At 36.2% G+C, this 18,151-nt stretch overlaps 1 protein-coding gene across 1 annotated transcript in view; it reads left to right on the top strand.

The window, feature by feature from the left end:
• The first annotated feature begins 275 nt into the window (after positions 1 to 275).
• sls (sallimus) overlaps positions 276 to 18,151 on the top strand; it is a 177,595-nt gene continuing 159,719 nt past the window's right edge. The window contains 1 exon segment of the mRNA XM_067101056.1: positions 276 to 814. Coding sequence (XP_066957157.1) covers positions 685 to 814 — 130 coding nt within the window. The 5' untranslated portion in view covers positions 276 to 684.

Raw genomic sequence — 18,151 nt, 5'->3', positions numbered from 1 at the left:
TTCTTCGAATATTGTTTATTTCGCTGCTTGATTTTAGGAAGGGGCCATTCTTTATCGTTCCACGCGTTTTTCGAAAAAGCGATTTAGGTTCATGTTTTACTGTTTTTTCCGACTTCTTTTGTCTTCTCAGAGTTCTGGTACTTTCATGTTGGTGGGCTCTCCTCTGGTTGTTCCCCCTGTGACGTCACAGCCCTTTTCTAAAAGTGGCACCAGGACCCGAGTGGCGCCGAGGCACCCCGAGTGCCAAGCAGGGGGGCCCTTCTGAATCTGCCGTCATCATTTCGCCCCGAAGAGTTCGGAGGCGAGGGTGTGCTAAATGGGGCTGCCTGACTCAAGGGGTGCTAGCATATTATAAATTCATCTCCCGCTTCTTCTATTTATTATGCGAGCAGTCCTATAGTCAGTGGCATTTAGTTGACAATTCTCGACCCCAGAACATCTCAAAGCAAAAGATATCCAGCAGCAAAACTTGGCTTCTGCAGTGCTTGTTAGAAAGTTTTCCCAGTTGAACCTCTCCCTCTGGTTGTAGTTGAAGGAAAAGCAGAACTCTTTTCCTTCTTAGTGGATCCCTCAGTCAGTCGCTTTCGGTGCTTTTCGCCCAATCAGTGCTTTTCAGAAAGTTCGTAGTAATACCTGTGACTGTTCGTCCCTTTTCTCGACCACCACCGAAACACAGCAATCACCATGTCTCAGCAGCAGCAGCATCAGGTGGTGAGGCAGCAGACCTCCATGCAGCAAACAAGCAGCAGCAGCACTATGCAGCAGTCAAGTGTTCGACAGCAAACACAAGTCCAGACACGCGTTGTCCGTGAAGGTAGGATATTATGATCCCTTCATGACATCCTAGCTCCAGTACCTTTTTGACCATGGTCCCCCACTGAAATGCCCCCAGCCCCCCACCCCACTTCTCCCAGAGGATTCCGTAAATCTAAATATGGGGAGGCGAGAATATACCCTGATTCCTGATCTTTTGGTCCTTAATGTTGGTGCATTTCAACCAAAATCCTATATTGGGCCCGCTTTCCAATCCTCTTTACACTTAAGAAGTAATACCATCCAAAATGTAGTGTTTCCTATTGTGTACCCCATAAAGAGTCCTGCTTAATCCTTCCTTCGCGAAAGAGGTCACTACTGTCCGGTTATCGTGGGTCTTATAAAGGGTCCTTACCCCTCTTGATCCTGTGACGACAATAGCTCACTGAAAGCTGCCTCTCTCGAGGGTCATTCAGATCAGCTTTCACTAGCACACTTGAATTGGGCTCACCGTGCATGGATGTAAACTTAATGGTGTGGTACAGTAATCGCATTAAAAATGAGACAAAGGTGAAATATTTGATGCCTCTCTCTTTCCCTCTCTTTAGTATGTACATACGTAAGTATAGAATTACTTGATGCTATGAAATTATAAACAGGGAGTGGTTGCGACATAGTTCCGTTTCAGGTTACTGTATATTTGTCAATGGATATAATGCACATAACACAATGAGCCTTGGAGATTTCTTAAAACCTTATCAAATAATTGGAAGGGAATATATTGATTCTTAATTAATGTTTAATCGGGAATTGGAAGAGATTCAAATAAAACCTCATCGATATTTTAAGAACAATTCAACAGCACAGAGAGAGAGAGAGAGAGAGAGAGAGAGAGAGAGAGAGAGAGAGAGAGAGAGAGAGAGAGAGAGAGAGAGAATATTTCAAGGAAAGAGTGAGGGAGGGAGTGAGAGAGAGAGTGGATAGATGCCAAAAGTGTGGGCGTGGACAAAAGAATAGGTATAGGGCAGCGTACAACCTTTGAGGGGGTACGTTAAGAAAAGTTGGTATAAAAGTTGAAGAGTGTGTATGCGTGTTTTACATATATACACACACACACACACACTCTATATGTATATATGTATGTATGTATATATATATATATATACAGTATATGTGTATGTGTCTGCGTGTGTATATGTATGTATGTGAATAATATAGATGTGTGTAATGACAGACTGATAAACATGGAAAAATTCGGGAAATATTTTCTGACTACCTGAATTTTAAAATACAAAATCTTATTGCGCGTTTTGAAGAGGTCATTAATCTATACCTCTAATTACATCTCATTATCCCCCGGAGTGTGGAGGAATAATTATGAGTGGTAAGCTTTATTTCTACCTTCCTTTCTCACATGAAAAAAAGATCATTTCTCATACACGTACACACAAAAAAAAACACACACACACACACACACACTCACACACAGAAACACGTACTCACACAGACTTCCCGAACCTGCTACCTTGCACCCTCCCCTACCGGCACGGGCCAAAAATATCCGGAGGCACTGCGTGCTGGCACACCTTCTGCCGTGCCCACGGTGTCGGGTATCTTTCTTCCTTCCCTGAGGTCCCTCGACTACAGGAAAACCCCGGGGTGAAATTCCCTCCCCCCTGTCCCCTCTCTTCTTCTCCTTCCCGTCCCCTCCAGCCTAGTCTCTTAATGTCCCAATGTTGATTTAAGTGTGCAAATCGTAGTTTTAATATTCTAATGGGTAAATTGTTATATGCCTTCCGTACTTTGATCAACAATTGGAAGTGTGTCATTTATTTGCTATATGCAAATAAAGATTTTCGTATTAACAAACAGTATTTTATTGTTCTTTACTCATGTTAAGAGTTGGTAATTCCTCTCAATTATTCAGTGTTTTACAGTTTCCAGTTGTTTGTGTGTATGAGAGTTAGGGAGAAAGCGTGTGGTCCAATTCCAGTCTGCGAAATTTGATATCTAAATTAAGATTCATCCGTCTGACAAGATTCCAAAATGCAAGGGGAAATGCATTGCTGTATTACATTTACCTGATCAGTACATTTCTTTTTGTATAAGTGCAGGAATGCTCACTTAGACTTTAGGGTACTTTACTGCTATTTCGTTGCTCTATCTTCAAGTATGATTCTTAAGATTCATTTCTTGTTGCTTTGTCACAAGTCATGCTCCTGGTTTAATGTTCTTATCAGTACTCAGGTGAATAACTCTGAGGAAAGTCAATTTAAACAGCCTATATTATCTCTCTTAAGGACAGGAGAGATTACATCTGTTCACATGCTTATGAAGTAATTAAATATATATATGTATGTATATATATATATATATATATATATATATATATATATATATATATATATATATATATATATATATATATATATATATCTATATATTATATTATATATATATATATATATATATATATATATATATATATATATATATATATATATATATATTATATTATATTATATATATATATAAATATATATATTATATATATATATATATATATATATATATATATATATATATATATATATATATATATATTATATATATTATATACACGACTATCATACAACAACGATATAGCGCAAAAGTATTTAGTCACGAGCAAGTGAAACAAAGAAGGCCAGGAAGTTTCATGTCAAAATACTCTGTATACATGCATTCATACATACATATATATGTAATATGTATATATATACTTATAATACCAATTATATTTTCATAATTATAAAGTGATTTTATCACATTGCAATTATTTTAATAAAAAAAATGTTTAGTTAGTTCACTGTTTGAGTCCGCAGACCCGAATTACTTGAATTATGATGTTCCATGAACCTACAGTGGCAAAAAGAATGAATAAACAAAAACCGACTCATGCTTTGAAATCTACTCCTATCCCCAAAATCCGGGGTTCAGCCATATTTCGTTTCTCATCAGTTAACATTTTGTAATTGCACTTAATGACTGAAAATGGGAACATCATAAGTTTTATAAACTAAACTGAAGCATAAATTATGAGTGAGTTCTCATTGCTTATTTGTGCTTCGAGTCTTCCTCCCCTTACACTTCACTCTTCCCAGCATAAACATTTACGTTCATGCACGCGTGTATATATTGTACGTGTACACACACACACACACAATATATATATATGCTATGTGTATATATATATATATATATATATATATATATATATATATATATATATACATTTATATATGTGTTTGTGCGCCTTGCTGAGTTGTGTATGTATATAATTTTTGTCTGATGAATCATTTTTCTTTTACCGCTGAAAATCAGTCATACTTGAGAGGTTGGAGAAAAGGCTTTCCTTGAAATATAATTTTCATAGATTAGTTTATGGAATCAATACAACTAAGCCTTAAAATCACATTCTTATTGAATTGCGAGAATCGATGCGTCTACGAGATAGGAAACGTTTCAGAATCCTGGAATTTTCATGTTAATGTGGAGGCACTGTACTGTAGTGTTATTCCTTAGCTTATCACAAAAATTTTTTTACTCGACATAAATCTTCTAGGGAAAATGCAGTGTGTATTCATATATTCTTCTGTGTGTAACAGATAGTCTACGGTTAATGAACTGAGCGTTTAATTGTCTCAAATTGTTATGAACTTGAAGAGCAGCATAATGTCCTTGATACTTACGTCATAATGACTCGAATATTTCCTTTATTTTCAACTGGACAGGCACACTAGTTTAAAATCATTCTTAATAATATATTACTGTGTATATAAACGCTCAGCTTACCCTTTTGTCTTCTCTTTCCCAGTTTTGAACCCTTGCCAAACCGTTAGGGCATGTTGCTGCTTCCTGTGCATTGAAATTTGTGATGAGGTCGCTATTCCCGTGTGCTGCACACGAACGTTAAGAAGAAAAAAAAAACGAAACTACTACCTCAAAATTAGCTTTTATTTTCTCACCTATCGCTCTTGTTTGCTAAGGGACGACAGAAACCAGATTTTTAAGGTACCCCTATGCTTTCTGCCAAGGATTAAGAAGGCAGTGGGTGGGAGGCTTTAGAAAATAATTAACGATTGATGCAGAAGTAAGATTACGGTTAACAAAGCGAAAAAAATAATAATAATGAAACATTTTGCAAATACCTTATCCCTGAAAATGTGGTCACATTCAAGAACAAAACTAAAATAGTATATATATATATATATATATATATATATATATATATATATATATATATATATATATATATATATATAATACGTGCACGCACAAGTATTATGTAACCCTGTGCTGTACCATAAAACAAAAAGAAAATATCGAAGCCTAGGAGAAGATGAATGAAATGAAAAGGACTTGTGGAACTGCAAGAGAAACAGCATACAAAGAGGAACCGAATACGGAGAATCTTAAATAACCTTCGAGTGAAATATGAGAACAGCCATTTCGCCCTGGTCTCGATATCGCCATTAACCTGTCAGGAAAATTCTTTCGGGACGCTTTACTGCCAGCTGTAGACTTGGCTATGTAATTCCCTTCTGTCTCCTTCGTTAAGAAGGAAAAAAATGATAAAGATAAACTGCTTTGGAAGTTATTATAAAGACAAGAGTCTTTACGAGTATCTGTTATTTATCCAGTGTTTCTTATGGGCATTTTGTAGATAAACAAGATACCTTATGGGTGTTTATGTAGACAGGTTCGTTGTAAGAGATCAGAACCAACTGTTTTGGGAATTATGTAGACGGAATTCTTTGTGAACATTTGTTATTATAGGGAGTTTTCTTTGCGGGAACCACCTAAATAGTAAGTGTTCCTTGGAGTTATTTGTGATGGAGGCAGGATTCCTTACGGGTATATGTTACATAGCCAGTGAACAGTGTGGGTATTTATTATAAACACGGGATGCCTGGCGATTAATTGTTATGAAGACAAGATTCCTCGTGAATTCTTGTCAAGTAGAAAATTTTCAACATAGGTAGTTGATACAGAACCAATGGGATTGTTTGTAATTGTTATATAGCCAGTTTAGGGCAAAAAGTCACAAACCTCTCAATAAATAATCTTCGTTGTGGAAATATTTCAGCGCCCTTCTTTTTTTTTTCATCATTGAAGATGCTCTTAGGATGGGATGTATACCATTCTTAATTATTTTGGCTCTACTGTAGCCTTCATTTTTTTAAAAGAAAGTCCAGCTTGGCCATCTTATACGCAGAATAAGTTACTGGGAACAAAGGAAATGGGGTAGCAACTCGTCAGAAGCTAAAGACAGGTTATAGAAAAGAACCGATACTGGAATGATTTTATGTTTGTATAAAAGTCCTCATTTCTTAGGTATTTCCCTAGTCCTATCTCTCAGCGGTGAAACAGAATCAAGTTCACTTATGTTATGTTCCATAAGAATATTTCTTGAAATTCTGAATCGCAATTTCCCCACCAGAAAAAAAGAATGCACTCAACTTTTAATTTAATCCTTTTTCGCGTGACATGCCCTGATTGCAAAGGCAAATAATTACAGTTGATGTAATCACGTGCCTAAATACGATAGCCATCGTATATGACCGCTTGCAAGAACTGAAGTATGTACTCTTAATAGCTTGTAATTTAGCTAGTAATTTATTTAGAAATTTATTACATATAGGATGGTATTTGGCCTGTCTCGCTTTCTAAGTGCTGTCATTATTTTGCCATAATGTATGTATTCTTTTGTTTTGAATTGTTTAGACAATTGGAATTAATCTCCGCTTTGGCGTTTTTTTAGTGATTCTCGATTTTCCGCGTCACTGTAATGGGTTTCATAAGGATATACCAATCTTAAGAAGACTCACCTAGTTAACACATTTCCCTCAGAACCAATATAAGAAATGGTCTAGATGACAAGCCCCAGCCTTGGAAAGTTATATACCGTCCGGAAGTTCATGTGCAGGGGCTACTGGTTATAAAGGATAGCCCTGGGCTGCACGGCGGGAAGTCCGAGAGTAGTTTTTTTATTGGTAGACTTTTGCTGTTACACGCTAAAGGAATACTTCTGCATATTTATTACTCTCGCTTCAACCTCTGTATCATATTCAGGTATATGTTTGGAATTTTAATAATTCAGAGGTAAATACTTCTATTTGTAGGAAAAAATTCTCTCTTCAAAACATATTTCAAGTTCTTGGTTGCCAATTAGCCCTGACCTCGTGTTAATGTTTACCACATTAGTTGATTTTAAAGGAAAATGCCTCCTCTTTAATGGGAAAAAGGGAGATTAATTTTGGAGATTTTTTGGGGGGAAAAAGGTCTGAAGACTATTCGGAAGTTTATAAAATTATATTGCAAAAAGTGTGATCCGGTTCTGTTTCAGTGTGCTGCACTCAGAGAAATATTCAGCATCAAGAAACTAGATTCTAAATTCCAACACGATTTGTTCCTAAGTCAGTTAGCTTGGTTCAGAGTGTTTACTCAAGGTCCAAAGGACATTGTTTCAGAGGTATTTTGGATTCGTTATAGACAGATCACGCCACACCAGATTTTTTTAAAGACTCAAGAAGATTGCTGTCTCGGCCTACTTTTTAATCAATATATATATTATGTATATATATATGCATATATATTTGTGTATATATATATAAATGTGTGTGTATGTGCTTGTGTAAGTGTTTGTGTCGGAAAGGATTGAACTTGTAGAATTAAAGTTCATTATGTATTAAAGACTTTTCATACTGATGTAGTATATTTTTTTATTATTTAATCGAAATTTTAAAATTTTTTAAAGTACGACATTTTCTACACTTAGTCCTATTTCATTAAGTCGTGAATTTATGTCACGTAAGGAAATGGGAGAGTGGAACTCTACACTCAAGTTGTTTAACAAGAGTGAGATATTTTTCTCAGAAGCAGCGAAACGCGAACCTTAGAAATTTCGTTTTTTCTTCGTTTTATTTGAATTGAATATCTCAGTCCATTTTATTTGGGCACGGGGAAGAATGTTCTCAAAGAGTTCATCTTTGGTTCATGCAAATGATCTCTTCAGTGCATTTTTAAGTCTTCCTGGCTCTTTCGGAGGAATATAATATCGTTTTTTCTTTAATAGTTTTCTTTTCTACAACAACGCAGAGAAATAACTGAAGTACATTTTGTCTGAAATTCCTAAAGGATTTTTAGTGCTTAGATGCGTCTCCAATTCGCGTTCACGTCAGGTTTAGAAATAAGATTAATTTGGATTTAGTCGGTGTTCCTCAACATTTGTCAAGAGTAAGTTATTGTAATTCGGTAAACAAAAATTACGACGTAAACTTTTGTTTTATAGCTCAAGACGTTTGACGTTCAATTTATGTAATCGTATACCTCGTTATATCATCATATTTTAGCCAAGAGGTGAAACATAAAAAACAAGGAAGGGATGTATGACTCGAAGAATGGGTCTAATCTATGGATCAGCTGATATGGCGTATGATTCAGTGATAATGTAGGGTGGAATGGCCTCTGTTGCCACTTCCGAGGTAAACTTATCATGAAGGTCTAATATTCAGCGTGGACCGAGGGGGAAATCGACCTTAGTGCCAGTTGGAAATCCGACCCCAGCGCGTGCAACGTAAATAGATACGGGTTTAGCTGCCAGCGGTCGCCAATAACGGGAAGGCAGAAGAAGATCTCTCTCCTGAAATTGTCGCTTTGTCGCCTCTACATAATCCTTGGCGAATAGACCATGTGTGTTACCAACTTTTTTTTCTCCCCCTCGTTCTGTTATTGCACCATCTTTTATTTAGGTATCTCGTGCTAGGGCATTTCAATACTGAATTATTGTCTTGACTTACGAGTACATAAAAAAACTATCAGGGTTTTGGCTACTGTTATTGAGAAAGAGAGAGGAAATATTGCACTGTGTTTATGCACAGAGATTAATTTAATTATCCAGCTTTCAGTTTCATTAATGTTCTCATGTTCTCTTCTGGTATGTAACTGAAAACCACTACCCGTTTTCTTTTCTATGTATTTTGTGAATCGGTATGCATGACGTAAAACTAAAGGGAAATTGGAAACGCTAGGCAAATTTACAAAAGAAAATTTCAAGAGTTAGGTTGTAGGTGTTTTTGTTTCGAGAATGTTTCGTAGATCATCATCTTTTTTAACATTTCTTTTGACACCTGTTAAAATTGCTTTAAATGATGTTCTGCAGCATGTAATTTAATTTTAACATGAGATTACCCAATACGTATCCAATTATTAAACTCATGTTCGCGTTGCAAAATAAAAATTTTGGAACTTTTCATAAATTGGTGAAGATTTAATGCTATTTTGTATGAGGAAAAGACTTCTATGGAAATGAATTCTCATCTCGAATTTCATGTAAGCAAGAGATGACTAGGCTGGCGGGTTAACGAGTCCTTGTCTGAAGGAAAAACGAAAACCAAACGAGGAAAATAATAGGTCCTTACTTAGTCTGCAAAGGAAAAGGAGAGAATATGTCATGTAATCATACATACATGCATACATATGCATCCGTTTTCTTCAAGCATGTCTATACATGGATATGTGCTTACTATTCATTGCCTTCTTTTATTGATAGACATGAAGTTTTCTATGGATGTTCTCAACACATTGTCATTGCTTCCGGGATTTTTATCCCGTAGTGCCATTCCACCATACCCGAATACCCTCCAAAAGTCTCGTCGTATTGGTTTCAGAGTGCCGGGATGAGGAAGGTAGCTACCTTGTCTCCATGGTACCCATGGAGAATGTTGTATGTTCAGGATCGCCGAGGAAGATAGTTATGTAAATTTCTATGAATTTTTCCATTATGGATGTAAGACGTAAACATATTCATGAAGTATGTATAGCGCATGAATAGTTTATGAAATTTGTATTTTTTGTCAGACTTTCATGATTTTTTTTTAAATATTCAGATGAAACAGATATTTTTAAAAGTCGACAACAAATGTTATTTTGACGTGAATCTACAGAAACCAATCAATCAGTCAGCCTTCGTAAAGATACCAGACAACCTGCCAAGCACTTAGGTCAAACGCCATAAGATACGTAAAAGTAACATGGTTAAAGGATAAATCAGTGAACTTTAGAGGTTTTAGTAATTTGAACATCATATATTAATATTAAGAGTATTAACGGTAGATATCTTAAAGTTCATCAACTTTTAAAGGAACCAGTTTATAGTAAACTGCGAGATAACAGTATCGTAAAAAATGTTTTCTATATCTGTAAATACTTTATGTCTAGTACATTTGGATAAAAGCAAAACACAGATGATTTCAGTAGCGTTGTCATTTATTATTGAAAAGAAACCAAGATTGAGTAATGCTTCGCTACTGAAACCTGGAAAAAATAAATAACTTCTTCAACCGAAAACAAGTTTTACTGAAGCTACGGTGGTGATCTTTGCTTAAAAACGTTCTTTTGGTACTTTTCAGCGTGAAATTATTAGTATGATTATTATTCTCATCATTCATTATAATCCTGTACGTCTATGGAACCAAACCAGAATCAGATAGAAAACTCAATTGATTTTTGTCGAACAAGACCAGACAACGAAATCGAGCCGATGTAAATGAGAAAATCGAGAATTCAAAACTGGACCGGCAGGTCAAAAACTAGTTTTATCGCTTATGCGAATTATTTATTCAGGACCCGTCTTTTTTTAACTAGACCTTCTGGGTAAGGCAGCTCTGGCCATATGGCGTTATTCCTGTGAGAATTGTGACACTTCAGGACATTTTCTTTGTGAAATGAGTACTAGCAACTTATGCCCGTGCGTAACTAAAATGGTATTCATGTATATTTTTAAAATTAGTTTTGTGGTAATTTGGTTCCGTGCAGTTCTCTCTCTTCTCTCTCTCTCTCCTCCTCTTATATATATGAAAGAGTATATATATATATATATATATATATATATATATATATATATATATATATATATATATATATATATATATATATATTTTTTTTTTTTTCCTTTTATAATGCCATCTTTGCTTCTAAATCTTTGTTTTCAACCCGCCTCCTTTCTTCTTTTCTCTTTTTCTCTTCCTTTCTCCTCCGCCTCCACCATCTATCTGGTATTACCTGTTTTCCGGACACTATCAAATACCTGTGGTTCAGGTATTCTCGGGGCTGGCTTTTTTGTATTCCCTATCATTAGGATATCGTTAGTTAGTCTATTTTTCCTCTTTCTTCCTCATACTTTCTCTTAACGATCTTCAGTTTCCTTTATAAATAGTGTTCTCATCTCTCTCTCTCTCTATCTCTCTCTCTCTCTCTCTCCTTAATCCGAAGCTGACCATTCGTTTCAAAATTATATTATTATTGTTGCATTTTCTTGGCTTATCATGGAATACCTAAAGAAACGTTTTCTGTTGTAACGAACATAGTGCTTGTTGAATATGAGTATCATCATTTCATTTCTCCTTTCTGCAAAACCCCCCTAGATATTCTTCTTGATTTTCACGTTTTCTGAACAGCCCAGTTTGATCACGTCTCGTCTCTTTGTTTCTCTAATCTTTGGGAAAAGTGTGATTATTTCTTTATCGGCTGGCATGTACTTTGAACAAACGCGGCTTTAATCCTCACTAATTGCAGCTGACCTCTACACTCTCATTAGTCTTGTAGGCTATTATTATTTTATTATTTTAATGGAGTCAGTGAGTCACATTTCTAAACTTATAGGGCTCACCGCAAAGATGTGTGCTTTAATGACAGTCGAAACTGAATAAAGGTTAAGTTAAAAAACGACTAAGCGAAAAGAGACCAAAGGGAATGTGTGATGAATAAAAGGCAGAAAACAGTGGAACTGAAACCTAAGAGGGACGGCTGCAAGGAATCTGTGGTGCGTCTACAATGCATCTCACAAGGCACGTTGTAAGTGATACCCTCCCTCAGGGTTTACTCGAAAGTGATTGATTGTAAGCTGCCCGCCATCACAACTACCAGGGTCACTGACGCCGTACTTAAAAGTGAAAAGGGATAACCTCTATAAGAGGTTTTTGTGGTTTCATGCTGAAAGAGCTCGGGAGTAAGCTACCATGGCTGAGCAAAGGGAAGCCTTCTATGACTCTGTGGTTAGTAATGGGAGGGGAAATGGGTCTGGACCGAAACTGCAGATAGAGTGAAAGGGGAGAAAGGACATTTTATTGTAGAGGAGACTAGAAAACAGTTGTGAATAGCGGTGGCACAGAGTTGATAACGGACACTGGCCGGTGTGTTGATTGTTTCAATAGTTTGTAGGCTGAATCGTAACGAGCGCGTTTGCATGGGAAACAAGCATTGAAAACTATTAATTTCAAGAGCAAGTTTCCACAGCACATGACCATATGTCAATAAAGAGAAAGAGCAACGCGAAGACTAGACTGCAGATGATATAGTAACTAGCTATAAAAAAAGAACCAGAAGTTTAAATAGTGACTTTCATTGGCAAATGAATCTTGGATGTAACAAGGTTATTTGCAACAAATTTGATTGACACTGGTTTTATGATTGCATTTCTGAATTCGCAAACAAATATTTGGTCAGAATATTTTCCTTAATTTAAGGAATTAGAAATACTGATCTAGAAACGTGTATGCAGACATTCTTATGAAGGCTTATCATGCCTGGTCTTTTCTGCCTAGTCCTTATAACACTATTCTCAAATCCTTAAACACCCTACTCCACCCCAGCCTGACCCTCCCATTTTATACCCCGCCCCTCAACCATCCCATCAGACAAAACACCTTATCCTCCAGACCTACTCCACTAATACTATCCTCTTTCCCCGTCAGTTTGCTCCTAAGAGACAAATACTTATTTTTTCTTTGGTTGCCGTCCGTCTCTTCTTCGCTTGTCGGGCGGTGTAGTAGAGGTCAGCATGTTACGTAAGTCAGTAATTCGAGCCTGGCGATGGCTTGTTCAACGGCATTTGTGGCCGCCTCCGCTGTCGTTAGGGCAGGATCGTTGTGGCTTCCAATTTGAGTGGAGGGAGCCCTCTGCTGGGCGCTTGGGTCTTATAACGAGGAGCAGTTTTGTTATGCGTTTTACATTTCCGATTTCAATGTCCATTTTTGGCTGCATATATATATGTATATATAACATTCATACATACACACATGCATGCATGCATACATACATACATACATACATACATATATATATATATATATATTTCCCTCCGTTCTGTCACTTTCCTCGTAATGATATTCTCTGATTGTATATCACGTTGTTTTTCTCGTGATACAAGTTATATGTATTCCTGTGGTAGAATACACACACACACACACCCACCCACACACATTATTATATATTATATATATATATATATATATATGTACATATATACATATATATATATATATATATATATATATATATATATATATAGAAGAGTATATATATATATATATATATATATATATATATATATATATATATATATATATATGAGATATGTAAAAAGAGGTGGTGGTGAAACTGCATAACTACACGTTCCATAAAATTAAGGATGAGGACGGCAAGAGATGGAAAATACTGAACCTAAATCTCAGGGTTCTAAATACTATACCCCTGAGGATTGAATAGGACGTGAAGGATCGATTATTAGGTGTCAGTTACCTGGGAAAACTCGTTCCTGGAAGGTGACAAAATGAGTTAAGCAATCAAGACTGAAGTATCATTCTTCTCAACTGGTTAGTGTAAAACTTGGATTTATTTAATCGATTTATTTAAGTCCTGGCATTGTAAATAAGATATTTATTTGATTTATTGATCAGCCTAAAGTCTTACTCAATTATTCTGAAATTTACTTTGCATTTTGATCAATATATTCAGTCTGATTTTTCCATCTATTATTTTATTTGGCCTTTTGATCAATAATTTTAAAGTGTGACTTCATTCTCCTCGTCTTCTTACCTACCATAATGTTCGTGAGACCTGTTGATCTACTTGAAGTCTACCTCTCTTGCATGCCATAATACTTATTGTGAACTTTTGATTAGAACCAGACTGCCTTCTGTATCTCAACAATTATTGTTAACTTTTGTTAATGTGAAGCCTTATTGTATAATATACCCTCATGTTTGACGAGTGATTAATTCAATGTCTTTATCATATAACTAATTATTTGTTACTCTCACTTCCAAAGTCTTGATGAATGGCGTTGACTGCTATTTTGTACTTTTGCTGATGAGCTTGGTGGCTGTTTATTTATGAAGTTTCTGGTGAATTAAGATCAGTGCTCTATAAATGTCAAAATCTTTTTGCAGTGCCAAAAGTAACATCATTAATGGCTCATTTAAACATCAGTAATGATGTTAGTGCTATTAATCGTCCTTGTTGATGATAATTATATTGGGCTTGTTGGAGATTTTTTCTGTTTATTACAAAAAACATACACATATTCATTTATATGCATATTGGAATATGTAGTATATAAACACATACTGCACACACATTCACACAAACACGCACACACATACACACACACAAACACACACACGCACACACACACAAATTTAAGTCGTTGCCAAATGGGTACTGTGTTAAGTTTGAAAGATAAGTAACAAGAACAGATTTTATGTTATGCAATGAATGAGTAATTTCGTAACGAACACTGTTGTTCTTCCAGATAGAGGGAGCTAGTTATTTTTGAAGTTGATTTAGTGGTAGGCAAAAGATCAGATAGGTTTTTTCAGGAAACGAATCTTTTATACTGATAAACTGCAATGAAACCTGCTTTTGTTTTTACATGGGACTATGCTAAACGGGCAGAAAGCTTGCTTTGCAACGTCATAAAAAAAGAAAAAAAATTCAAATGCTTTGTGAACCAAGCAATTTTGACGTCATTTTGCGGTTTAACTTCATGGCCTTAATTCGCTTGGAAATTAAGGCCGCATTATTTCATTACGCTTCATAACGAATTATCATGAATTCCCATGATCGTTGTGGCTGATTAAGAACAAGAAAATGAACGTTTTCGTGACATCATTTTTGACATTGTTAAAAATTCCGAGAGTTAAAAATGTTGTTATGACTTGCTCAATGTAAACCCAATGCAGATTCTGAAATTTGTATAACATAATAGACAATATACGGGTTATGCCGTCATGAACTACAGTTTACATCTGACCTTGTCGATGATGAGCCGGAGTTCAAGCGATCGTTTGTTACCATAATTTAGGCTTAAATTTTCTTTCTTATATATATATATATATATATATATATATATATATATATATATATATATATATATGCGTGTGTGTTTGGTGTACATACACATACATACATACATAAATAACATATGCACATATATACATTAACCTCATATATATATATATATATATATATATATATATATATATATATATATATATATATATTATATATATATATATATATATATATATATATATATATATATATATATATATGGTTCCCTTGGCTCAATGATTACCCACATTACATTACCAACGAGATATGAGTACGATCCCAAGAGAGTTGGGTGCGGGGCCAGATTTGTCATTGAAAATCCATTGTTCCTCTGTTGACCTAAACAGTGAATTATGTACGATGTGTTTTGTGTAATTGTACGGCGAGCGGGATGACAATGAGAGTTGAGAAAGTCTTGGGGCTTGCAACCCCATCCTAAAACTCTTGCTGAGAACTAGAAGTGTAACATCCTATGGGGACACTTCCTCCAAAGGGCAAAGGTGAAGATAAATTAGTTGTAATTTTTATTTCGTAAAATACATTCGTGCGATATTAGTATCTTTCAAGCTGCTTTTATGACATGTAAGAGATTGATTATTTTATCCTAGATATCGCTGACGCTCTTTGATTGGGGTCAGTGAAATGATACCCCTAAGAATATCCGAGTAGTTACAGTACCTTCACACGTATTCGAATTAAGACCGTTTGTAACTCCGTTACTGAATATGTACTTGTATGTCAGACTCGTTTGACGATTTAAATATGTGAGTCATAGTAGTATGCGAGTAGTTGCGGTATGCGCACGCATTCAGATTAAACATGATTTGTAACCGAGTCACTGAAATGATGATGTCACATGTGAAACTCATTTAGTGATTTAAACCTCATCGCTTAATCTGTTTCAATTTCCGACTCGACTCAGCAATAGCAAACACCTGCAGAGAGAAAACACTGATCGTGCTGAGCGTTGCGCCTCGCCGTCCGTCGTTCAAGTCTCTGTTCGCTCTAGTTTTCCCAGTCACCAACGAGTTTTCAAAAGTAATGCCACCCGACCCGAAGAACTTTAGAGACAGAAGACTCGTCAGTCAACTTTTAACCCTCACAAGACCCGGGTGTCTGTCTCCAGAGCTCTCGCCCCGCCCGCCTTCGAGCCTCCTCTCTCGCTTTGAGGAGTAACACTGACGACCTTGTCCTTCTTCGTTTTGCAGAACTCCTATCGTCGTTCTCACATCACCCCGCCTTCCTCTCTCTTTTGATTCGTCCAGTCTCGATTTTGGGTTATTTTTATGTTTCCGTTGACACGGTGCTTCGTCAAACAACAATTAAAAGTTCGCTCTTTTAAATTGTGATATCCAGTGGCTGTAGAATGGCGTCTTCTTCAACGTTTCGAATGCCGGCGATGTGTCCGTTACGCCTTCCGGTGTAGTGTTCTGTTCGAGTGTTCCGTCTCTACCTTTACGAGCAAGAGGCAGAGCATCTGTCAAAGTTCAGTGTTGGAGGGCCACGTGTGACGGACGAAAGATTAAGCCACCTGTTCATATGCTGTACAGATTTACTGCTTTGAAGTTACCAGTTTGTGTTTCTGTGATATGTCACAGAATCGTGAATAAATGAGGAGGATGCAAGTCGAGTACTATACGCAACAGGTGTGGTGTTGATCGTCGTTTCTTCATGGCGCTCATTTGAACACAATTGAAAGCATTTTGTACGTACTTGATGCTCTGTTTCTCCGCCACCGGTTGCGTGCTTGAAGACAATCCTTACTTGCTTGTCAAAAGCTAGAAGCAACGGAAAGGAAGAGAGAGAGAGAGAGAGAGAGAGAGAGAGAGAGAGAGAGAGAGAGAGAGAGAGAGAACAGACAATTAAACCTGAGGTGATCATTTTTACAAGCGTGTCATAATATTAGAAAAAAGATGAAGAAAAAATAGAAACGACAAATGAAAGTATGGATTACCGAGAACCGCTCTGTTTCGATTGCCTGAATCTGTAAAAGGTATGTTGCTTTAACAGACGCGTCAGGCCATTATCTGGTGACAGATCTACTTTCGTGATAAGGAAGGTTTCGTGCCGCGTTCGCTGCTTTACGTAAATCAAATGTGAAGTTGGAAGTGATTGCATCTTTCATTAATACAATCATTAATACAATCATTGGCAAATTGTGATATATTAAACCGTAAATAAAAATACTTTTGTTTGCCAAAGGCGGCATATTCAAGAGAGACGTTATTTGTAATAAGTGATATTTTAAAGACAAATGTTTTATTGACAGATGGAGAAATTTGCAGCAATGTATATTATAGGGCTAGCATAATGTTTTCAACCGAAATCTTTTATTAGCAAAAGCTGGCGTTTTAAAGAAAAGTATTTATTTTTAAAAAAGTGACAGTCTCATGAGAATTCTGTTTTTGACAGAAGGTGCCATGCTAAAGAGAAAGGTGGTATTTGTGTGATGTTACCCCTAATGGTTTTATTAGCCGGAAAGTAAAATTGTGGAGAAAGTTGTCTCCTTAAGACAAAAAAGTTAAATTTCTTAGTGAATATATATGTTGCTCGTTACTGTATCTTTGAAATTAAGATTTAACGCTGGAAAGAAAGTTATCAATTACTGACACAGTTGAAACAAAAAAACAAGGAAATCTAGCCTTGACATTCTTAAAAATGGAATATTCAAGGGAAATCATTTGACCAAACAGTGAAGAAAGCTGTTTTTATACCCTTAGAAATATATTAAAGAGAACTCTGACCAAAGGGTGGAAAGAATATATTTTTTTTATATTGCCAGGAAATAAAATTTAAAGTGTTATTAGAAAAGAATTACAACCTGTATTGTTTTAAATAGAAAATTGAAAGATAAACCTTCTGTTAAAAGGAGAGAATAGAAAACACAATTCAAGGATTCTTTTTTTTAACATGAATGAGAGGGACAAGGCCGCGCCTCCCGTAACCACGGCCAGATTGCGCGCACCTCATCATTAACCCGGCCCCCGTCTGCCTAAAAATGACAGGAGCGGAAGAGGACCCACAAAAGAGTAGCATGTGAAACGCGAGAGACGGAAAGGAGGAACATTTTTTTTTTCGTGGCACTCGTTGCATGTGTGGAATACATTCGCGACATTCAACATGCAATATGACACCAGCGATGAGGATGATGAACGAGAATTTCGTAAGTTGACAGTGACCTGGC

Source organism: Macrobrachium rosenbergii, chromosome 56 (assembly GCF_040412425.1).
Source record: "Macrobrachium rosenbergii isolate ZJJX-2024 chromosome 56, ASM4041242v1, whole genome shotgun sequence".
NCBI lineage: Eukaryota > Metazoa > Arthropoda > Malacostraca > Decapoda > Palaemonidae > Macrobrachium > Macrobrachium rosenbergii.
This window is presented reverse-complemented; position numbering and strand designations above follow the sequence as displayed.